This window comes from Patella vulgata, chromosome 4, assembly GCF_932274485.2.
Source record: "Patella vulgata chromosome 4, xgPatVulg1.2, whole genome shotgun sequence".
Lineage (NCBI taxonomy): Eukaryota > Metazoa > Mollusca > Gastropoda > Patellidae > Patella > Patella vulgata.
The window spans coordinates 86,348,111-86,374,424 of record NC_065882.2 but is presented as its reverse complement, the minus strand read 5'-3'; the positions used below and the strand labels follow the sequence as shown (position 1 = coordinate 86,374,424).

At 37.0% G+C, this 26,314-nt stretch overlaps 1 protein-coding gene across 2 annotated transcripts in view; it reads left to right on the top strand.

The window, feature by feature from the left end:
• LOC126817268 (protein Wnt-4) overlaps positions 1 to 6,172 on the top strand; it is a 31,149-nt gene extending 24,977 nt beyond the window's left edge. For both annotated transcript variants that reach the window (XM_050544085.2, XM_050544087.2), the window contains 2 exons: positions 3,971 to 4,239; positions 4,956 to 6,172. In XM_050544085.2, the coding sequence (XP_050400042.1) occupies positions 3,971 to 4,239; positions 4,956 to 5,417 (731 nt within the window). In that variant the 3' untranslated portion in view covers positions 5,418 to 6,172. The remainder of the gene's footprint in view (positions 1 to 3,970; positions 4,240 to 4,955) is intronic.
• Positions 6,173 to 26,314: the final 20,142 nt, after the last annotated feature.

Here is a 26,314-nt window from a genome sequence, read left to right as displayed (position 1 = left end):
TACAACCGGTTAGATGTAGTGTAGGCCATCAAAGGTATAAAATACGAAACGAAATAGGATCTGTGTTTTAATCAGAGTGTAAATAGATAAACAAATGGCATTATTGCAAGTTTTAATTGATCGAATATCTAAATATCCAACAATGGATATTTTAAAAGAATATTGCAAGTACCATAACTTTAACTTCAATTTCTCAATTAATAAATGGATATTCAACAAATAAAGATATGATCGATGAGGATAAATTTATTGCGGCTTGCATAATCTAAATGACGCTTTATGATAATGCATATTTTAAAAATAAAAATAAACCAGCGCAGTAATAATTACTTTTGAAATGGTCGTGATAGTTAAACATACATTATGCAAGAACTAAATCTGCCAATTGTAGGTCTTTCTTTCGGCCTGAAATGTTATCTCAATTATTAATTAGACATCAATTAACGTATACAGACCACAATCAACTATTGATGGCATCGCTAGCCTATGATATTTACTGGATTAGAACCCGGTCTGGTGCTTCTGATTAAATCAAAAGCTGGACAATCGAGACTATATTTTTTATCGTACCGACTTTAGTAATGATGATCGAGGCTAAACTCAAAATTCAATCGCTAAATACTCGGTTCAGGATGGCTCAAATTCCCTCTACATTATCTAGTTTTTAATTATTATAGTGCGAACTACCATGTATCTTTAGTGTTGGAAAACAGGAATTCTAGACCATAGCAACAGAAAACATTCCAAAATTCCTAGAGTAGGAATAGGGCGTTGTCCGGGTAAAATCCCTTCTCTCCCGCCGTCGGCTTCAACACTGCGTATGTCCATGTTTATTATCCCAGTTGGTGCAGAAAAGAAGGACGCGAAACCCCATTTTATTTCCTTAAGGGGGGTTGGATGGCCAAATGGTAAGCACGTGCGCGCTGTATCATAAAGCCTGTCATTGAGTCAACTGGCGTGGTTTCGAATCCCCGGTTGTACGTGACAAGGAGTAGGGTCGCCTGTCCAACCTCGTGGGTTTTCTCCGGGTCCTCCGGTTTCCTCGCACTGCTAAAGACCCCTACGCGCAAGCGAATTATTGAAATAAAATTAAACCATATATTAGTCCCGAAATGACCACGTTAAACCCCATCTCTCCCTCTCTCTCTATTTGCTGAAGTTCTGGTGTCTATTGAAGTAAGCGAATATTATATTAATGGGATGATTAGATTAAGATCCTCGCGATTCTCGACAGTATCAGGGTTGATCGCACTAGCTTGATATTTATCATGATAAATGCTTATCATCGACGACATGTTAAATACCGGTTAGTCTAGTAGAGTTATCGATCCTAAGTAATCTGTTTCCTATCATCCAGTAATAACCCTGTCTTGTCTCTATCTCTGTTTCAAATCTCATGCTTTATATTAGATTTAAGAAATTCTAGCCGAAGAAGAAAATATCATCGTTTGCTCGCACTATCTAACCCTATTGTTTGGCTTCTGGAGAGAATTACAGCATGACTTGTTGGTGCTGTGAAACATGAGCCACGTTAGGTAGCTTTAAGTGAGATGATGCAGCATGCAGTTAATGCCACTGATCATTGTTCCACAGAGAGAGGAGTCCCCTGAAAATTACCATAAGTTGAATTTCTAAAAGAATATCAGAAACAAAATGGTTCCATTCCGTTCAGTATTTACAAAGTTGTTATGGACTGAAAATTGCCCAACATTCGACTTCCTCTGCAGACGGTATAACAATGTCAGCGCCGCCTATGAATGTTGGGTAAAATATTTTGATAGGCCTTAATTAAAATGTTAAATAATCAATTTGTAAGTGCATTTTACCGTGGATTACGTAGATTGAATATTTTCCGAAAAACGCAATATAAGGATTGGCCATTTTGGCGAAAGAAATGGCATAGGCCTACATAGAAATTTACTTTCTAATTTGAGAAGTTCTTTGAGTCTCCAGCAAAGTCAAGTTACGCGGAACAAAGGATAGAGGCGTTCGCTTTGCTTCTCCCTATCAAAATAATCTCTTACTGATAAAATATGGAAACATCAGAATATTCAGCGACGATTCAATATTATTTTATTTCATCATAGCCATTAAGGACAATTACATTATTCTGGGTGATGTAAATAAAGATCCGAATATCATAATTCCAGTATTACATTAGTTGATACTCGCTTTATTTATATCAAGAATATTGGAATTCTGGTGGAGTATTCAGCGCATCGTGTATATAGACTATTCTGGAAGTTGAAATGAAGTTTATGGCGATGTTCTATTCCGCTATGAATCTAATACAGCAACTTAAACACTGCCCAAAACTATCGTCAGTGAATAAAAGACTGGAAATAAACACACCACGTGTCTCTGTCAATAATAATCTCAGGCTACTGATAGTTCTAACAATACAGGCTTTTTATTCGTCGTTAAATTAGATTACTATAGCGACCGCGTCTTTAATATAATATTTTAACAGAAACCCGGTTTATAAACCTACACCCTTCGCTCTTTTATGTTTAGTGAAATTCTCAATTAACACGACTATATTGTGGATAGTAAGATTACTAGTTTAATTTCATGTTATTAGATCAAATATATCACCAGGTATTTTATTATAGCAGTTTATCAAAATATCGCCATGTTTTTCATTTGTATTTGTGTTTTGTTATTGTCGTATTGTTATTCCATGCAAGTATATATTTATTTTAAATAAGAAAGGAGCGTTTCGTATTTCGACTCCCACTCCTTAATGAAATGAAAGGACCTAAAATGAAATTGGGATTTAAGGTCCTAGGTGATTGTACTAATCGCGCTAATGCTAGGTTTCCACTGTCGTGCAATGAATATTTATTGACTAGACTCCTTAGATGCTGAGAAAGCAAACCACCGGCCCCCGCTTCCCCTAAACCTATGTAAACTAGTTCACATTTCAGCCAATAGAGAGGGTGAAATTATGATTATGAATTACAGATTGTTTTTGATCAAATGGAGGGTTGAAGGTGAAATAAACATAAACATTTTACATTTTAGATAAAATGTTTTTAAAAAAGTATAAAATATTGTATTTTAAAATTTCTTTAAAATCAGAAGAAAAATCAACTGAGCGCAGACACTGGACAGTAGGCAGACAGGGGATTTGGGGGGGGGGGGGGGCGTCACTGAAACTTTTGCCCTGGAGCGCCACAGTGGCTTGTGAGGGTCCTACAGACCGTTACTACAACTCGCATGACACTTGGACGTTCTTGTTTATGATTTGAAAGTTGTTGTGTCTATATATCACAACCTGACTGTAGGCGTTGTTTATATTGTTATATACAATAATTATATTAAAACATGGCTTATAATAGAATATTGACACTTTAACAACATGATTGAGATCTTTCCCCCGGGGCAGGTTAGGAAACAATAACACATGACATCCATATTAATAAGTTCATTGGATTTAAATAGTTTGATAACATCTAGGGGCATTATGGTCACTGATTCTGCGCGAGAAACAAGTTTATGTCGTGGCATAAAACCCATATTAATATCGTTACGAGGGGTGTATCTGTTATCGCTTGTTACTTCAATCAGTTATATAGAAGGATAACTCGTGGTATCCTTTTGCCTTCGTCACTTCCGTTTCTTGAAATCGTCATTACCCATCTATCGTAGCAATGATCACTGTGTTAAAATTATATTTGGAACGTGTTTAACCAGTTCTATCACATGTGATAATGTCTGACCCCAATATTGTCCTTTGAGGTGCGCAAAAACACACCTACACTTAACCCCTGGTATAGACGTCAAGCTTTAAGTAGACTGGATAACCTGGACTAAATGACGTCAGGTTGGTTCCTACGTCACGGGGGTAATCTAACTTCAAAGACTATCAAGCCCAATTTCTACCTTGAAGTTATTAAAAGAGGTAAATTGTTAAACATTTGATGTCAGGGATAAATATATAATTATTTCTTATTTTCTTTACTTTCAGAAAGTCGAGAAACGTCGTATATCTACGCCATATTATCGGCTGGTATCATGTACAGTGTTACACGTGCATGTGCTAAGGGTGACCTTGGGCACTGTGGTTGTGATACCAAGGTGAGACAGATAACGACGGATGGAGGCTTTGAATGGGGAGGATGTTCCGATAATATACGATATGGTTCTAAGTTCTCCAAAGATTTTGTCGATTCCAAAGAGATGAGGTTGAACGCCGATGGCTTAATGAATGTATGGAATAATGGCGCCGGACGAAAGGTAGGGAACTAGATAATTTGATCTTAAACGTAGGAACCGGATCCCGTCACAGAGGTCCGGGGTTTGATCCCGGTGTTGGCCAAGCACCCGGATCTGTCACAGTGGTTCAGTGTGTCGGGCGGTGGTTCACTAACTCAGAGGTCCCGCGTATGATCCCTGTGTTATCCTAGCAACCGGATCCCCTAACACAGGGGTCGGGGGTTTTATCCCGATGTTATTCTAGCACCTGAACTGTCACAGTGGTGACACTAACACAGGGGTCAGGGGTTTTATCCCGATGTTATTCTAGCACCTGAACATCACAGTGGTGACACTAACACAGGGGTCGGGGGTTTTATCCCGATGTTATTCTAGAACCTGAACTGTCACAGTGGTGACACTAACACAGGGGTCGGGACGGAGGATCTCGCAAGGAAAAACTGTCTAATCGTTAGGATGGGACGAAAATACTAGATCCCGTGACAAGTGAGAATAACCCAAGGCAGTTGGAATTCGAAATAAGACAATATCGTATCGCCGCTGTATGTCAATAACCCACCTTCAATATCCCAGTCGAAGCAGAACAGTAGGACGTTAAACCCCGTTTCTTTTCATTTCAAAACGTTACCTTAATCAGCAAGTAGTTTTGTTGTCCGAGGGAAATGTTGACACTGGACTGTTATTGTTGTTGTAAACTTTCAAGTTTTTAAGTTTTCTAATTTTTTTTTATTTTTCAGACGGTGAAGGAGGAATTAGATCTAATCTGTAAGTGTCATGGCGTATCCGGTTCCTGCTCTGTCAAAATTTGTTGGCGTAAAATGAAAACATTCCGTGCGATTGGGACTACTTTGAAAAACCGATTTGATGGAGCAAGTCTGGTGAAAATGGACAAAAGAAAGAAGCGATTAAAACGACTGTCTCGGCTACAGAAACGACCGACAAAAAAAGACTTGGTGTATCTTCAAGAATCCCCGGATTTCTGTGAACACAATTTGGAATTTGGATCCTTAGGAACTCGGGGTCGACAGTGTAATAAAACGAGCTACGGTTTGGATGGGTGCAGATTAATGTGCTGTGGGCGGGGCTATTATACACTTGTAAAAGAGGAAAAAGACGACTGTGATTGTAAATTTTACTGGTGTTGCCGAGTGGAGTGTAAAAAATGTACAAACGTGAAAGAGCTGCATTACTGTAACTGAACAAACTGGACTTGTGAACGCGGGTACGATTAGTAAATATTTCTGGAAAAGGACAGAAGCGTCGTTTCGGCAATATATAAAAAGTGTTACCATGGTGTTCAAAGGGAACACTTTCATAAGATACTCGCCCATAGCATTACCAGCAGACTAACTTATTGCTCATGTGTAAATACAACAGCATACTTAAAGTCACGTGAGTGTAAAACGTCATTTCCTGTGTATGAATACATCAAAGAAATAGTGCAATGTATAAAACAACCAATTTAACCAATTTGCATAATCGGAGAACGAGTGGACACGGTAACAATAAAACGATAAAATATGCCTAAAGTAGTGCGTAACGAGCAATTGAAAGGTTTATTGTGGTTCACTCAAAATGTCTGTTGGACAAGATATGGGGCAAAATCCAAGCATGGCACAAACTTTATGTGTGAATCAAAAGACATGGACAAAATAACTTTAAAAATGGACGAATTGCAACCATTTTCTTTTCTTGTTTGTTTTCTTGTTATGTTATCAGAAGAGACAAGGTTTGCTTTAAATAATTTTAGAGTGCTTTTAGTGTCAATGTCGTAGTGGCTATTAACGATGATTCTACGATATTAATATATATATATACGATATAGAAACGATGTTATTAAAGATATAGGTGTACATTTTAATATTGGGAAATAACGTATTGTAAAATGTTTTAATAATTTTTGATTTGTACATAGTGTAAAGAGTAATATGTAATAAAAGCGTTATAAAGGGTCTCGATAATGATTGGTTAATTTGTTATAAGCGTGCTTAACTGTTATAAAGGGTAACAACTAATTTGATATAATAGCAGCTTTTAAAATGTATATATGCGGGCTTCACTGTTGTAGTAACGTGACGCATCACGCCAGACTGCTTAATTTGTTATAAGCGGACTTAACTATACGGGACGTAACTTTTTTAGCGTAATGTCTTCTTTATTTGTTATAAGCGGGTATCGCTGCTGTAGTAACGCAGTGCATCTCTTTGGATTCACTGTTTTAGCGTAATGGTTGCTTAATATGTTATAAGCATGCTGAACTGTAGGTGACACATCTCTCGGAATTCTGTGCGTCGCTACTGTCTAAGTATAATGGCTGCTTAGCTTGTTATAAGAGGTATTCATTAGTGGGTCACAACTGTTCCAGATTCATGGCTGCTTAATTTGTTAAAAGCGGGCTTTACTGTTGTAGTAACGTGACGAATCTCTCTGGATTCAGAGGGTCCTTTTAATGAAACTTTTAAGTCATTGCTCTCTTTTATGTAAATGATGTTAAAGATCACGTGATATTTAGCTAATAAACAAAAACAAACGGATCTTTCAGCTACAAGAAAATGGCGACACTATGGAGGCTTTGTGGTGTTGCTTGACCGGAACTTGGCTAGAGTGCTTCGAAAACTATAGATCATTAAGCTTGACCATAGTAGGACTTCATTATCGAAGACAGGGCAATCAGGGATTTGTGTAAGGACCATTCAAGGATAAACGGATAATGGTCACCGGAAGATGAAGCCGTTGATGCAGAAATTGTAAAAATATTATGAATATGACGTCACGTCTAGTCTTCGCCTGATACCTTGGGCGGTCTGTCAAATAACAGATTTCAAAGGAATATAAACCAAGCTATGTCTGAATTTACTTAAAAATTAAAAATTGTATATTACTAGGTAAAGATAGGTGCGTGTGAAAGTAAAACAACAAAAAGAGATACCGGCTTCAAATAGCCAGAACGTACATTATAAACCTGATTAAAATATAGTTCTACTTTCATTTTGTTTTTCATTGTTTTGATGGACTCCGGTCTACATATCAATATGGCTAGTTTAAATGGGAGGTTACCATACTAAACTTATGCTGTTTGTTTACAGAACAAACACTAAGCTAGTTGACCGACATTTTAAGTCGTAAATCGACGATTTTAGTCGAAAAGTTTAAGTATAATAAGGTAGTTTACACCAATTGGGATGGAAACTAACTGCCACCTAAATAGAGGTAACTCCTAGCCTTTAGTGGTGTAAACCGATAACACCCAACTAGTGTAGAACATTACACCATTTCAGGTGGAAACTAGTTGCCACGTCCAGCAGTGTAACCTGTCTGATGCACTCAGACAGTGTAATATTACACTTAAATAGTTTACACCCGTGGGTGTAGATTAAGCATTACCCTTAAAGGATGCTTTGTAAATTACACTTCCATTTTAATTATTACACCAACGCGGGTGTAATTTGTTTTGTTGGATATTTATTTCTAACCAACGACTTCTAAGTACAGAAAACTTGAAATTGGCTATCGGCCTCTATGATAATTAGTATAGGGCGTTTAGCCCGACCCAGACTACATACCGCCGGCTACTTCGCTTCATTTTACAACGAAATTAAATTGACAAATACCCATCAGACTGTTTCAAATCCAACTGCTGTTGGGTAATTAGACAATCTGCATCAATTTACAATGAATACAAATCATGAGGAAAAATCAGTACACATATCCTTACAACTTAGCTGAATAATGTGGTTTATTCAATTATGCACCTCACCTGAATAAAGAATTATTAATTAAGATATTGTACTTTGTAATATTTTGGAACATTTACACGTCTTTAAGTGTGTACAAGCTAAAATAATCTACACTTTACTCGTTATGAATAAACACTTTAAAATGAGTTATAGTCGTGTTATTAGTCTAATTAAACGCCATATTTTACAAAAAAAAAACCTCAAATTTGTGTACACAAATAATATTTTGTAACGTAAGATACGGTGTAAAATTGACACCTTATTCGGAGGAATGTTTCCCTAAAATAATTAAACCTGTTGGTGTAAATGCAATAAAACGCTTGTAGAGGGGGTAGCTCATCCCAAACACCCTCTAGTAGAGCGGGAGCTCAGGGGGTTAACCTAGATGAAAAGTGTACCAATTTTCTCCTATATGGTATCAATGTATGTATATCTGGTATCATCAGAATGTAAGTCTGCCGGTTTTCTGGTGGTGGGTGTGGTATTCCACGCCCAAAATGCCATGCCCCCCAACTAGTCTAGATTAGCTAAAAAGTGTACCACATGAAAATCGCACAGCAATGTACCGTACATCTTCAGGGCTCCCGATCTATTAGCGGCCACAATTACACCTATCCTGGTGTTCAGTACTCGTGAATATCGATTACACGAAATTAACGCTTTTCTATGATTTATTCCCAAATAATAGTTTTATAAAGGGCTATATTTTAGTTAAAATAAGGCAAACAATTTTGAGTAAATTCTTAGGTCTGAGGGTTAAGGTGTTCAACGTTGTTAAAGGTTGTTTATCGTCAGTTGTAATTTTCTGATAATATTAATTTTTTACAGTTTAATCTCTGCTAAATCTTACTCAAGTTAATTTTATAACATTTAATTAAAAAACGAAATCAAACTATCAAGGGTAGATAATTCAACCTGGTTATAAAGAGGCCCATGAAAAGATTTCAGTGTAAATTATTGTAGGAAGCATTGGCTGGTGTTGATTATATTCTATATTTCGTCTGCTGTGGGTGCCGAATGTTGACTTCAATTCAACCTATCTTTGTAAATACTGAACGGACGGATAGAGAGAGAAATGGGGTTTAACGTCCACTCGACACAAACTAGGTCATTTCGGGACTAACATATTCTTTAATTTTATTTCAATAATTCGCGTGAGCGTAGGGGTCTTTAGCAGTTGAAGGAACCCGTAGAACCTGGAGAAAACCCACGAGGCTGGACAGGCGACCCTACTTCTTGTCACGTACCACCAGGGAATCGACACCACACCATTTGACACAATAGCAGACCTTATGATACAACACACACGCGCTAACCATTCGACTCCCCCCCCCCAATACTGAACGGAATTGGACCATTTTTTTACTTATATTTTGACAATAGTGCAATTTACGAGGGATTCAAATGTGTTATCGGATTTGTTATATTGATTAGTGATAGGCAAAATTAGACGGAAGTTGGTCTGTTTACTAGTTTTAGTTTCATTTTGGGTTTAGTCATAGTGAGTCGACACAGCCGGTTATCTCGGTATTGGTTTTGAACTAAGACAGATTTCTCTCTCTATCTCTCATTAATCAATTCCAGGTTTTGATAAATTTATCTAGTAATATAGGTTAGATTGTATAAAAGTATATAAATAAAAAAACATTCCTGTGAATTTAACTAGTCTACAAGCTAGCTATCTGTCATTTGACTGTGATTTCACCCTAGGTGGACGCGGACGATAAACCCCATTGACTGACTGTCTGTCTGTCATGGTCTTCTATAACAATATGGTGTACGTTTAAACCTGGCTAAGACGGCTCAATAAAACATGATACATGGTCATTTTCTTACCTTTATTTATTATCTTTTAATGCCCTTGATCTAGATAAATGAACAATATATGAAGTGTGAGATGATACTAGGGGATTAAAGGGGATTAGGGGTTGAAGGACTGTGACTAGTGTTTTAGCCCCTAGCGATATTTACACCATCACCTTTATTCAGCCAGGTCGGTTTCTAGATAAGTTTACTATGGTGTCCGATGTCAACCAATAACTTCCCTTGATCCTTGAACAACCCATCATGACATGTTGGCTGAACGAGTTATGTTTCATTTGAGAAATTACCTCGTAAATCTCAAAAGAAATAAAATTTAAATGTCTATGTTTCTGCTCCGACTGGGATAAGGAGAACGGGCATACGCCAGAACAGTGTGCTATGAAATGAAATGAAATGTTCTGTTACGATTGGGCTAATGAAGACGGGCATACGCCATGCAGTGTGCTATGAGGTGAACTTGTGTCCGGGCAGAGGCGTTATGGCCTACTCTTATTCGAATTCCAACTGTTTAGGGTTCTTTTACGTGCACGCCAATGTGTACACGGGGCCTAGGATTTTCGTCCCATCCGAACGACTATACACTGTAACAAAAACAAAAAAAATCCGCGAAAAACCGTAAAAAATTCCGGAAACAAAAATTATCAGGAAAATTTTATCCGTAATATTTATTTTTCCTGTAATTTACAGACATTCCTTCAATTAACTTAAATTCCATTTTCAAATACAGAAAAAAAAGTACTGCTAATTTTTGTTTCCTGCGTATGATAGTGATATAAATCTCATTGAATTAACCATTGACTTTATACGAGTGTGTGAAATAGCTTTATTTAACGTCCGCTTCTTCCACTGAGGTGATATCGCAGAAAAACATGCTTGATAACCAGATAATACAATTTATACATTTATGAAAATTCTTACAATCTGATTACCGTATGATGAATAACAATAAACTTTATAGATCTTATAAATAATGGCAATTAGATATACATGACATGTAATATACCAACGTTTACAAAATATAATTCTACATATTATGGTTAATAAATTGAAATGAATACTACAACATGATAATCATTAGTAATGATTATATATGTATACTATTACTTATCGTTGTATTTGCAAACAGAAATAATCCGTAAATTCCTCGTCATTATACCGTTTATGACGTAAAATAACAGAATTAAGTCCATTATAGAAGGGAATAAAACATTTTATCCCTAAATGTCACGGAAATTCCCTCTTTAATACTGAACATTCCAGAGAAATACATAAAACCACGTAATTTTAAGAAATAATTCACACTTTTAACACAAATTCTCCCCAAAAAAGCCATCGATTAACAGAAAAAAAGTGTTAAACTACGGAATTCGGCCACATAAAAATGGATATGTTTTACAGTGTAGGTGTCTTTAGCAATGGGATGATATCGTGGACAGATGACCCTACTCCTTGTCACGTACAAGCGGGGAATCATCGAAACCACAACACTTGACTCAATGACAGATCTTATGATGCAACGTGCACGCGTTAACCATTCGGCCACCCAACCCCCCTGGATGTGCCAAGAGGATTACCGATATTTTTCTAGTTGGAGCTAGTAGAAACTCCTGCGGGGTTACAAGTACAATATAATGTCCAATCTTTCTGATAGAACGAAAAAGCGAGGCCTACCTATGTACAGCCCTTCACATTTGGAATTCTATGAAAATGGACAGAACCGCCAGTGTCCAGGCTAAATTCGCTTATCTAGCACACATAGAAAGATAAATATTCAACTTATAGTCTCAAATGACCGTACTATTGTGTTCATGGAACGTTACATCCCATTCCTTTCCCCAATCTCCGTTTTTAATAGGCAGGTTGGTGCAGAACCACCCCCCATTTGTTAACCAAACCCTATTTCAATTTCTTTTCATTTAGCCTTAAAGTAGCTAAGTCTCTATCTCAATATCATCCACAGTCTCAAACATTGAAAACACGAATTATTTATCTATTTAAATCAACATTGATGCTGGTATCTTACCATGAAAAGACAACATAAACATTTTACCATTGGTAGAGAAATCGTGTACCATAATGCGTTTCATCGCCATTTGTAACAAGGGACTTGACGAATCAGGCTAGAAATATTCCACAAGTCATGTCAAACGGTGACGACATATTCTTGTTTGGAGGGCATGCGCAATATATACTATCGGTGTAGACTGGAATAACCAGACGCTAGAGATCGCCATTCGATTGAGACTTCTGGCGTATCGACCGAACCTAACTGATTTGAATATACAGTAAAAACAGGAACGATTGAATGTTAACCAGTTTATATACATTCATATTATTTTATTATATGCGTTGCGATCCATTTGTGTAAATTTCTAGGTCTTAAATATTAGCGATTTAACTCCTTTAAGAGTACAAAGCAAATCACATGTTAAAACGAACATCTGCTGTAAAGGTAGATAGAACCAGTAGATGTTGTTAAAACTTGTTCATCACAGTAAGTTAATTCATTAGGTTAAAGTCTAACTAGAAATGACGGTAGTATTTATATCTTGTAATACAATACGTGTTTAAATTATGGCTAGAACAGTTACATCTATCACAGTATGTATTTATATCATTCTTCACTCATTTCTACAGTTTCACATCTACAGTTTCTTCTTATATTGGAACTGATAGTTCTAATTTAAATATAGTAACTTTGTAACGGTACTGTCAAATTTAACAACGTTCGACTCCGTCTAGAACATCAAACCGACTAATCAACGACAAGGGCGTTTGTTTTGTTTTGTTCTTTTTTATTTGAGGGAGGGGGGCGTAAATAAGTCCACGGTATTGTGAAAGGTGAACTCCTTTTTTATTAAATCATTTAAATTTTGGATATGATATTTAAATATTTTTTTTTGTCACCTTTTAATAATGATAGTGATATGTCCATTTATATAGCGCCAAATCCACAAAATGTGCTCATAGCACATATATGCTGGCTCTAAGTTTTTTGTCAATTCTTGTGGTGAATTTTGAAAAGATGAGTCTTTAACCGAGATTAACCGGCATAATCTCTCTAACAGTGCCTTTATTATATTACCGAACAACGAACAACAAGCTAACTTCACGTCGCCGCCGTGGTTTGCGGTCGTGAACGGTTGAGAAATAGGGATTTAAAGCTAATGTTCGAAATGGGTCGGTTTCTCGGCCCAGGGCCTTAATCATCGCCGTTAATGCCTTGGGAAATTTCAAAAGAATGTCGCTGTGAAATTTCACCCAGCTCCATTCGCAAACGGCCGACACAAACTGTCCACAAAAGAGGAAGAGAAGAGTGAATGCAAAATGTCTGCACTGAAAAGGATAATAAAGAAGGCCATCATGTATTACGCCATGATAATAATAATTATAATAATAATAATTGATTTATATAGCGCCATCAATTCAACCCATCGAGCTGCTCTCGGGCGCTTTACGTAAATACAACTAATATAAAATTACAACAATCACAACACATTAATCCATAAAAACAGACATAAACAAAAAAACGGAGAACATTATTTAGTACACATGGTAAAAGTCTGACACAAACACAGCTAGAACCGTATTCATTCAGTTGTATATTTGATTAAAAAGTTCGGTTTTGAGATACTTTTTAAAACCTTTAATAGAATTTGCGCTTTTGGTTTCGTTTGATATTGAATTCCATAACTTCGGAGCACCGACGGCGAAAGATCTATCATATGTGATCATGATATGTGGTATGAGAGAAATTTTGCCCTGGCAGCGTCTACACTTCGTCGAATGCCAACAGTTTGCGTACATCCCATCCGAACGACCAGGTACTGTTCCTTGCCAGCCCTCCACCTCGCCCCACGGACAAGAAGAAACAACGCTGTGTGGGTAGTTATGAGACTAACAAGTTGATATTTACAGCAAGGAAAATAAAAGAAGAGAAACCATGAGGGTAATTATAAAAGAGAAGAGTTTTATCTAAAGGTAAGTGGCAAGAGTCATCCTATGTCAGATACATTAATGTTGGAATGTTGAGATTGTGGTAGGAAACAGACAGTAGACAGGTGAGATAATTAGTTAATTCTATACACGTGTTGTCTTTCTATCTAATACACGCCCACTTTCTCCTTCTTCTATTCTCTAGAATAAACCAGAAAGAGAGAAAGAGAGAGAGAGAGAGAGAGAGAGTTTACGTCTATTAGTGTATTCCCTTCACGTGTTGTCTGTGTAGGATAAAGCACGAGACTGAGGTTATGCTGGAGAAATAATGACTGAAGAAAATAACCCGAGAAAAAGAAAAACCGAGGCCGGTAGGCCGAGGTTTTTCTGTCGAGGTTTTTTTCTGAAGTCTTTCTTCCCCAGCATAACCGAAGTCGAGGACTTTATCTTGCTTATAAACCGTCTGTTTACATGTACGCAAGATGAGAATATCCCAGAATTCCAAAAAGAAAAACCTTATATCATGTTTTCTTATGGAAAAAAACCTACCCTGGAAGAATAACCTGTTGCAGGTTTGTTTGTGTGCTGTGCGCCCCCCCCCCCCGCACTTGTTGTAAGGAGGTCCCGGGTTATTTTTTGATACTGTCAGTGGTGTAGGACGGAGGGACTGACAATGGACAACGTATAGTCATTCGGATGGCACAAAAAACTGAGGTCCTATATACATATTGGGGTGCACGTAAAAGAACCCTTAACAGTTGGAATTCGATATGAGTCGACCGCCGCGCCGATCTCCGGGCAAAAAGGTCCCTCATACTACACTGTGTGGCGTATGTCAGTCTTCATTAGCCCAGTTGGAGCAGAACAGTTGGACGTTAAACCCCAATTTCATTTATTTTTTTTGGTACACTTCTGACACTTGTCCAATCATCGGTCTGGCCCATTGTGGGTCAAATTGTTGACTTGCCGTGATCGATGTCACTGATCACACACAATTTGATCGGGTATCCAGCCATAACTATTCACTTTAGATTTCAAAGTCAAGTGCGCAAAATCAAAAATAGATCGTTTGTCAAATGGAAGAGTCAGAAGCGTGCTACAACCACGTCATGCCAACGAACAAACACGTTCAAGTCTAACTTTGCGTCAATTTCATGTTTAAATTATTACTGCCAATTGTATGTGTTTGAAATAATTATTACTATTAAATAATGTTACTAATATAATTGTATTTACACCTTTAAAAAACAAAAACGTTCAAGGGGAGGTTGGGGGGGGGGGGGATCCTGAACAGATCGAGTACATGTCTCAGATATGCTCCAAATCGTTCTAGAAAGTTCAAAATGTCTCTGAGACCTTAACCCCTGTGGGTTCACGTTGTGAGAATCACATAGCAGGTACCATGGGGTCCATACGTACAGATATATTTGAATTAAAAGGCAGCAGTTTGGTTTTTATTTGCATTCATATTTGACATCTGAAAAACAACTAAATTATTACCCAAAAACATTTTAGTGGCATATGGAAAAGATTTAATAACTCTCACCAAAATGCTACTTTGTGTACTATGTGATAAAGAGGTTAAATGGCAATTCAAACTTGATACATTAAAACCATTCAATATTTGGAATTCATCATTTAATTTTTGGTATTTGTAACATGCAGATGCTAAAAGAGGGAATACGCTTGCATAAGCAATATGGTTTCAGGCAGCAAACACATTAGCAAAATCACTATACTGTGAATTATAAGTAAGGGGTCCGGTTGGACCCCTTGTTCCCTTCAAGCGTTGGGCCTGATTTGCATGTGACATAACTCTGCATGTGGGAAGCATATGAATAACGATCTCTTTGCTACGTGTAAAAATGTATTGGAAACAAAGTCACTAAATTTCAGAAAGTTGTACCCAGTAGTTGTTACAAAACACTCTAAAACATGTGCATGGGTCCACGGAGACCCCACGTGAACCGACAAGGGTTAAACGATATAAATCTTAGGTGTTCGTGTCCCCAATGGGATTTCATTCCTGAGACAAAATCAACCTTCACCACGCCTCTGTGACAACGGTACAAGGGGAACAACTCTTGATTTTCGGACATAAATCAAACTGAATGATTTAGATGCTTAATTTTATGATTTACGATGACTGCTCCGCGTCCCGCACAGTGCATTATTCATATTTATACCACACGCGCTTATAATTTGACACATTCATATACATTATGACGTCACATTAATAATGACGTCATTGTATTAATCATATTAAACATACATTATGCAAGAGCTAAATCTGCCAATTGCAGGTCTTTCTTTAGGCCTGAAATCTATAACTTATCCAGACCACAATCAACTCTCGATGGAATCGCTAGTCTGCGATGTTTATTGGATTAGGTTCCGATTTCCTGTTCGACTTCCATTCATAATTTAATCATGAAATGGATAATCGAGATTGTGTTTTTTATCATGCGGACTTTAGTAATGATGATCGAGGCTAGGTCGAAAATCTCGGTTCAGAGTGGATCAATTTGACTGAAATTTTCAGCAAATTCCCTTTACATTATCTAGTTTTTAACTAATCTCCCATAATGTATCTTTAATGTACAACTAAACACAGCTTGAACACATTACAGAAGGAACGTCAATGATACACCTCCATTTTTCTCACAATTATTCGCTCCCGGGGTTGGGCCGAGAAAGTTCATCGGGTTTTCCGTCTTGGTTTCCCCTTGTCAATGGTGCAGGACGGAGGGCTTGACAAGGACAGCTGTCTAGTCGTTAGGGTGGGACAAAAATACGTGGTACCCTGTACACATAGACGTGCACGTAAAAGATCCATTGCTGGTTGGCTGGCGGAATTTCCCCCATAGCACACTGTATGGCATATGCCCGTCTTCATTAGCCCAGTGGGGGCAGAACAGAACAGTAGGACGTTAAAACCCGTTTCATTTCATTTCGATGTACACTTTTTGTGTTTGACTAAATCGTCGATTTAGGTACCGTATTAAAATGTTCATCAACCAGTTTGGTGTTCGTTCCCAATAGAATGGAGTTTAACGTCCTACTGCTCTGCGCCCTCTGGGTTAATTAAGTCGGTAATACCCGATTTTGCCCGGAAAGCGGCGCTACGACCAACTCTTGTATCGAATTCCAACTGCCAAGGAATCTTTTACGTGCACTCACATTTATGAATTCGCGCCGTCTTTTTCTAATATTCTAAATAATCAATTTTAAATTATTGATCTATTAGCTAAAAGTTAAACATATTGGCTGTACGATTCTTAAATTATGGCTTAAAATGCGGGTGGAAATAGTTGGAAATATGGATCATCATGTTTGGTTCAAGGGGGATAACTCGTGTGGTTCTAACGGGTAAAATTACCACATACACAATGAATTGTTTCATCATTTTAATAAAAAGGGAACACAGTTGATCTGAAGTAGATTCGTGAAGACTACAGCGATCTCTTCGCTATTTTCAAATGAATACAGATGGTGAAAATGTTAGGTATAGATTGAAAATGTTTTGTAGAGATGGGTCTAGTTGATTCGCGGAGTGTTATTATCGTGTCGATGGTTATTTGCCTAAGACTAAAAGAAACACCATGAACAGCTATTTATTCCCGTACATTTCAATCAAGTTCAATCACTAAATGCCATTGAAACGGAGTTCGGTTTTTGTGAAGTTGAATTTAGAGTTATAAATGTTTTTTAAATAAATGTGAAGTATGTTCTCTGATAAAATCTTTCTTCTGATGAATTGGATCATTTTGATTCCGTGTGCATATCAGATAAAGTTACCCCACTGTAATCTAATAAATGTGTCTAAGTGTGATAAAGGATTTTAAATATGCTATCAGTAGGATTAACTTATGGAAAATATGATAAAAATCCCCAGACGAAAGATTTTTCAGAGAACATACTTGACGTTTATTTAATAACAATAGGGGTGGACTTACAATAGGGACATAAACCCTATTGTAATTATTTCTCTAATAATTTTCTAATCTTATTAAAGGGTCATTATATGAGAATAGATAAAGAGCTAGCAGTTCTCACTATAATAGTTAAAAACTACATAATGTAAAGGCAATTTGCTAAACATTTCAGTCAATTTGATCCACTATGAACCGAAATTTTAGCGATTGAATTTTCGACCTACCCTCATCATCATTACTCAAGTCGGTACGATAAAAAATAACATAGTCTCGATTATCCATTTCACGATAAAATCATGAATGGAAGTCGAACAGCAAATCGGAACCTAATCATATAAATATCGTAGTCTAGCGATGACATCGAAAGTTGATTATGGTCTAGATAGGTTAATAAATGTCTAATTAATAATTTAGATAACATTACAGGCCTAAAGAAAGACCTGAAATAGGCAGATTTAGCTCTTGTATAATGTATGTTTAACGGTTTTTAAACATGTTTCCTGCAGTGGTGTTATTTTAGATCATTCTATGCAGAATATAATCTAATCATTTCGTTTATTTCGATTGGTTTAAAGTGATTTAAGCTATATGGGATTAAGTTTAAAAAAAACAACATTTCTTTGTGAAGATCGGTCAAATAAAGCCACTGTGTAATATCTAATGTTTATAGGCTTAATACTCACACGAGAGTCAAGGTGGTTAATGTGGAAAAGGGTTTTCCCCTGATAGTGGAGCCACGGTGGCTAAGTTGGTAAAACGCTGGCTCGCTAGCCTGGGGGTCGGGTATTCGATCCCTGCATTGGTCGAGAAAGTTCCTCGGGAATTTCCGACGAGGGTTCCACTTGTCAGTGATGCAGGACGCAGGCCCTGAAAGGGACAGCTGTCTAGTCGTTCGGATGGGACAAAAACCGAGGTCCCGTGTACACATTGGCGTGCACGTAAAAGATCCCTTGGCAGTTGTAATTTGATATAAGAGCAGGCCATAGTGATACTGCTCGGGTAAAAATTTCTCTCATTGCACACTGTATGGCGTATGTAGAACAGTAGAACGTTAAACTCCATTTTATTTCATTTCATGCAGGCCATTTGACGACTGCTACAGTAGCACACTTACATATTGTAAGAAGGCCAGAAGGCAAAGATAAGCCTGTTATCATAGTGAGAACGGTTTCAAGGCACCCCAAATTTAATGGTTGCCAACCACCATATTGTTAAAGGAACGTGTGAATGGTTACAGTACTTGACATGTTTATAACAGGTGGAATTTGACCTGACCTTTCACCAAATTCCGCCATCTTGAATCCAGGGACAATATCCATTCGCTAGCTTCGGCTTAACAATGTACATTAAACCGCGTTATGTGAAGCAGAAGTGATCTTGTACCTTAACGTGTCAACTTTATATAAAGTTATTATTATAAAATAATAATACAGTAGCTATGGTAACTATATCATATTAATGATGAATGAAAAAAAAACTATTAAAATGATTAGAAACTTTTGTAGAAGAAGAAATTGTATTACATAAAAAAAGTACAAGAATATATGAAGAGGAAGAAGAAACTTTATTGCATAAAAAAACCTTACAAAAACACACAACTTTACAAAGACATGAACGAATTGTATACAAAAACTCCTAAAAATTTTAAAATTTCTATATTTTTATTCATCATCAGTATTTTAAATTGTTGTAAATCATTCAGTTTATAAAATTTATTAATTAATTAAACCGAACAGTTCTTTTTTTTATGGGGATAATAAACTGAAACAAATAAACATAACAATAGTTAAACAGCGATATAAACTTACCATGATATAAACTTACAAAGGTATAAACTTACCATGGAATGCAGCGATATAAACCTACACTGACATAAATTGTTGGTATACAAAAGAATTTTAATTTTCTATATTTTTATTCTGCATCAGTATTTTAAAATGGTGGTAAGCGTATAATTCATTGAGATAAAATGAAATGGGGTTTAACGTCCTATTTCTCTGCTCCGATCTGAATTCACTGAAAGTTGATGTTTGATATATAATTAGACACAAGGGATATATTCTTCTTTCTGTGTGTATGTTTAGCAGGTTGTTAGTTAGTGTAAGTTTATATCTCTGTGTACCTAGAACTGTGTTGGTTTGTTTCCTGTACTGTTTATTATTCATATATACACCTTGTAAAAACATCGGTTATACAATAAAGTTGGTTTTTCTTCTGAACACAGATGAAATGAAATGAAATGGGGTTTAACGTCCTACTGTTCTACTCTAAACTGGGCTAATAAAGACGGGCATACACCATACAGTGTGCTATGAGGGCAATTTTGCCCGGACAGCGGCACTTCGACCTACTCTTATATCAAATTCCAACTGTCAAGGGATCTTTTACGTGCATGCCAATGTGTACACGGGACCTCGGTTTTTTCGTCCCATTCGAACGACTAGCCAGCTGTCCTTGTCAGGCCCTCCGTCCTATTAAAATACCCAGGTCATGTTTAACTTCTCATGTTTGTGTTTTACAGTTAAAATATTCATTATTTACATACAGCTCAGCGGGTGTGACATTGTTTACATGGGTCTGTTGTATAAATGTGCATTTTCTATACAATCAAGTTTCCTCGTCTATGGGACAACGTATAGTCGTTTGTATTGGACGAATATCTGAGGTCCTTTGTACACATTGACTCTCTCTCTCTCTCTCTCTCTCTCACTCTCTGGGGGTTGGATGGCCGAATGGTTAGCACGCCGCGCTGTATCATAAGGCCTGTCATTGAGTCAACTGGCGTGGTTTCGATTTCCCGGTTGTACGTGACAAGGAGTAGGGTTGCCTGTCCAACCTCGTGGGTTTTCTTCGGGTCCCCCGGTTTCTTCCTACTGCTATAGACCCCTAAGCGCAAGCAAATTATTGAAATAAAATTAAAACCATATGTTAGTCCCGAAATGACCTAGTTTGTGTCGAGTGGACGTTAAACCCCATTTCTCTCTCTCCCTCTCTCTCTCTCTCTCCCTCTCTCAAGATGCAAATTTCAATCTAACATTATAGCCAAATAGGCGAACAAAACCAAACTATTTTCAATCTAACATCATAGCCAAGTAGGCGAGGAAAAACAAAACAACATGTATTTGTAATCTAACATCACAGCCAAGTAGACGAACAAAAAACTAAACACAATATTTTTCCGTTTATTTTATCTCGGTTTACTGTCGATATATAAAACCCCATGTAAAGGATATACACCAGATGAATTTATGACATACCATACATGACTGGGATCGAAAATAGATCCAGTTAGCCATATTTAAACACTTCTTCATGAGTTCATAATGGCTCAGACAATAGTCAATAAAACTATTTTCTTTGTAGACAAAAAAGATCTGAAACGGACTTTGTAAGAATAACATATATAATAAAAAGGGAGAGCTGGTTTAATCTGAGTTTAGTTCTCATTCCCTTAATAATTTGATTTATTTTGTCTGGGTATGTTGGTCTATGGCTCACTGCCTTCATCTACTGGCACACCAAGCCTTCATCTTGTGAAATCAGAGATACTACATCTTGAAGAGGTTGGCCAGAACAATCGTTCACACGGACCTCCACCAGAGATGGGATGGATTGATGTCCACATCTCGACACAAACTCAAATCGATTTTATTCTTCTTTAAGAAAGAAAATGTAACCCATGTTAGACAAATACCGGTGTTTGATCAAGGGACTAGGTATTATACAAATGTTTTACACGATACAAGGTGATTGACACAACCCCATTTAATTGTTTTTATTTGGTGATGGGCGTCAGTAAACCATAGGGACTCAACACGTAAAAACATATAAAACATTGCACGACATTAAAATATACAGGTGACAATTCTACGGAATACAATTACTGCTTAATACCGTTTCAACTAGACTTCTCTAGTCATTATTGTGACCTGTATGTTCCAGTTCAATTACTAAATGCCATTGGGATAATTAATGAGGCATCAGTATGGAGATGTGGCAGTCGAACTCATCGATCATTGCTTGATAATGACTAGAGTTGAAACATCGCCCAGAAATAAGCAGTAACTGTATTCAGTGTATATTCTAGTTCAATTACTACACGCCATTGAAATAATTTAATTCGTTATTAAAATAGAACCTAAAATACAGACGATAAAAGAAGCACAAAACACACAAACATTACACGACCCCCAGTACCTTTTGGGCCATCACCATGATCGAACATGAGACCACATGGAGCTTCACTCACCGAGACACCGTGCTTCCCAAAATCACTTCTGGGCCATCACTAGGATCAAACATGAGCCGAGACACCGTGCTTCCCAAAATCACTTCTGGGCCATCACTAGGATCAATCAAACGCAGGTTAATCAACTAGTGAATTACAATCTGCGTCAACGTATCTTCCAAACGATGTCCCCCCCCCCAAAAAAAAAAAAACCCGAAAAAAAAAGCACAAAACCCCCCAAAAAAATCCAGGGAAGATTTAAATTTGGATGTTATATCAAGCCATCCAGTTATATTCAGTTGCAGTCTTTTCATTTTATTTTATTAACAAAAGAAAAAAACAAACAAGCAACAATCTGTTACAGGAAAATTCGCGCCATTTGTCTGTTCTCAAAGATATAAAAAACATAGTTAGTATGAACCCACCCAGTATAGATTGAAGATTTGGATCTTAACGTCAGGCATCTGGTATGAATACACTTTATGTGTGTTTCAACTGTATCAACATTATTCAGTTTCATCCCCAAGTGTATGTGCGTTTCAACTGTATCAACATTATTCAGTTTCATCCCCAAAGTTTGTTATTATGTTGGCGCCGACATGCCCAAACGCAACATGAATATCCGATTGCTAGACGCGATAAATAGGAAAAGTTGAAAACTCAAATTTACATAGAATAGTTGTCAGTGTCGACCTGGGTTTACATACAGTCATGTTTTGTTTGTTGTGTTTTATGTAAATTTATTGTCAAGAGACATTTTGTGTGTATAATATTCTGATTTTATTTATTTAACTTTCTATTATTCTGTGTTTGATCTGCGCCTTTCCCTCCTAATAACTTATTCATTATCTCTTATATTTTGTTTACAACGCAAATTACCGTCGATTCTGAATGAAGAGATCGAATAACCGACATCGTTGTATTGTATTAACAAATGACAGATGGTTACACTTGCTCAGCCATAATGGTTTGACCTTCGACCGCTCGAGCCAATAGTACCGCGAGTAGAACGAATGCCGCGTTTTCATTGGCTAATACTTGACGAGAAACACGTTCTCGAGTTCTTTGTGTTCTCTAGCGCCAAGATGGCGTCAAATTAAGACTAGCAGCTGAGATAACAACGATAAGAAACTAATCACCCGTTCTTTCTGTTGAAGCTGTAGAAATATGTCAACCTTTCAAACTTTCTTGCACATAAATTAAACTTAACACACAGTCAGCTGACATTTTCGTTTGTTCATTTTTTGTTGGACGTCAATCAACAGGAATATACAAAGATAACCATATCACTTTGTTAAAGTTTAAAAAGGAAAATAATGATATGAAATGAAATGGGGTTTAACGTCCTACTGTTCTACTCCGAACTGGGCTAATGAAGACTGGCTTATACCATACAGTGTGCTATGGGGGAAATTTTGCCCGGACAGCGGTGCTACGGCCTACTCTAGAAGGGGGGTTGGATGGCTGAATGGTTAGCGTGCGCGCGCTGTATCATAAAGTCTGTCATTGAGTCGACTGGCGTGGTTTCGAATCCCCGGTTGTACGTGACAAGGAGTAGGGTCGCCTGTCCAACCTCGTGGGTTTTCTCCGGGTCCTCCGGTTTCCTCCCACTTCTAAAGACCCCTATGCGCAAGCGAATTATTGAAATAAAATTAAACCATATGTTAGTCCCGAAATGACCTAGTTTGTGTCGAGTGGACGTTAAACCCCATTTCTCTCTCTCTCTCCCTACTCTAGAAAGGCAAGGAATGGAATAATTTTTAAAGTCTCGCGTGCACCTATATCATAAAGTCTGTCATTGAGTCAACTGGCGTGGTTTCGATTCCCCGGTTGTACGTGACAAGGAGTAGGGTCGCCTGTCCAACCTCGTGGGTTTTCTCCGGATCCCCCGGTTTACTTCCTTTATTAAAGACGTCTACGCGCCAGCGAATTATTGAAATAAAATTGATCTATATGTTAGTCACGAAATGACCTAGTTTGTGTCGAGTGGACGTTACCCCCACCACCTGTCTCTCTCTCTCTCTCTCGCTCTGATGTGGGTGGGAGCTCGAGTTCGACATTTTACGTCATTAATTGGGGTGTCGTTGTGGTAATGAAAAGGGTAAAAATGTGGGGATTTCACGTATACTCGACACAAACCACGTCAACCCTTTAAATTCGACATACCTAGTCAGTGCAGAAAAGTAAAACATTAAACCCCATTAAATTGATTTTGTTTTTGTCTTCCGGGAATTGATTAATTGCTGTGGTATTTATAACAGTGAATATTGTTTGAGGTGAGGCATGCCACACATGATGTTATCTCATTAACCAAAGGGAACATATGAAAACACTTCAACAATCAACTTGTAAAACAGATAACATTCTCATAGAAAATTAATTTTCTGAGAAGAGCCATCTAGAATCCATTAAAGATAAAACGGTGTAAATAATCAGAATTTTCTGGCATTTTAAAGAAATGTACGTGCCTCGGCAGTCGATCTCTGACAATCTGAAGGAGCCACGGTGGTCCAGGGAGCACGACAGTTGCTCCCTAAGCAAGAGAACGCGACGGGAGTCTGCGCTGAAGTTCTTAAACCGTTCATAAGCACAGCCCCAGGCAGCACAAAATATCGTTATCTGCGATATCTCTATTGGAGAAGCTGACGTTAAATTCCCAATAGACCAAGATACACTGTCTGTCTGTCTACAATTAACACCAAGCTGCTTGGCCGCCATTTTGATTCCTAATTTGACGATATTAATTGAACACAATAAGTAAAACTTTAAGAATCCGGAGAAGTATTTTTATTGTATTTTCTTTTAATAACCTTGAAAATGTTTATTTAGTCTTTGTGTGTATGAAAGATGTAAAAGGAATGAAACCCGATTTAAAAAAAAAAGTAGTACACTAATATTTGGATTAGTGGCTATTTAGGGCAGGGATCTGTTATCAAAGTAGATATCTTTCTGCGTGCAGAATGAGTGAATAACCAACCCATTGACCTTGACATTAAAGAAATACACGAGTGCAGAGATAAAGAAGAAAATATTAAAATGATCAAGGAGAAACCACACTGTGTGGTATGGACATTAACTTAAACATACATTGTATTAATCATATTAAACATGCATTATGCAAGAGCTAAATCTGCCAATTGCAGGTCTTTCTTTAGGCCTAAAATGTTTCTAAATTATTAATTAGACATTAATTAACTTATCCAGACCATAATCAACTCTCGATGGCATCGCTAGCCTGCGATATTTATTGGATTATGTCGCGATTTGCTGTTCGATTTCCATTCATGATTTTATCATGAAATGGATAATCGAGACTATGTATTATCGTACCGACTTTAGTAATGATGATCGAGGCTAGTCCGAAAATTCAATCACTAAAATCTCGGTTCAGAGTGAATCAATTTGACTGAAATTTTCAGCAAATTCCCTTTACATTATGTAGTTTTTAACTATTATAGTGAGAACTGTCAGCTCTTTATCTAATCTCCCATAATGTATCTTTAATATAACTTCCGGCCTACTAATAAACATCGAGAGCTAATATTCCCAGCCAGCCGTGTGAAGGATCTAAACTAATTAACACCGGACATGCCATTACATCTAGCCGAGTACTTCACAACATCCGCTTTTATCTTTAAATCATTTGATTCGGTTTCATAAAATTTGTCACCGGAACTTTTAATATTAATATAAATGAATATTAAACCAGTTGTGTTTATGTTCAATAAAATCTGAAAGATGCATTATGTCAGAGGCGAAATCTGACTATTGCAGGAGTTTTTTTTTCTATTTTCAAATGTAATATAAATTATTATTTAGATATTTGTTAAAGATGCATTTTGTGAGAGCCAAATCTGCCTATTGCAGGAGGTCTTTATTCTGGCTTTAAAATTAATATCAATTATTATTTAGACATTTATTAAACTAAATGATTTACAACAAGTTAAAATACTGATGATGAATAATAATATAGAAATTTTAAAATGTTTAGGAGTTTTTGTATACAATTTGTTCATGTCTTTGTAAAGTTGTTTATCTTTGTATAATTATGTACATGTATGTATCCTTTGTTTGTTTCATGTATATTTCTATTATTTTTATTTGTATATGCACATGACCTTGTAAGGTTTTATATGCAATAAAGTTTCTTCCATTAACATGACAAGCCTATAATCAACTCTCGAGACCATCGGATGACTTAGATGTTGTATAGATTAGAACAGCTTCGCCATTTAATGATAAAATACATTATCGAGGCTTTGTTTATTATGGTAGGACTGGTACAATCGAGACAACCATGTGAAAATTTCAAAGATTGACTATTTCGCTCAGAATAAAGTAATTTGAATGATATTTCTAATATGCATGTATGCATATTTATTTATTTTTTTTAACTATTATAGCAATAACGACCAGTTTCTTATCTAATTCTACCA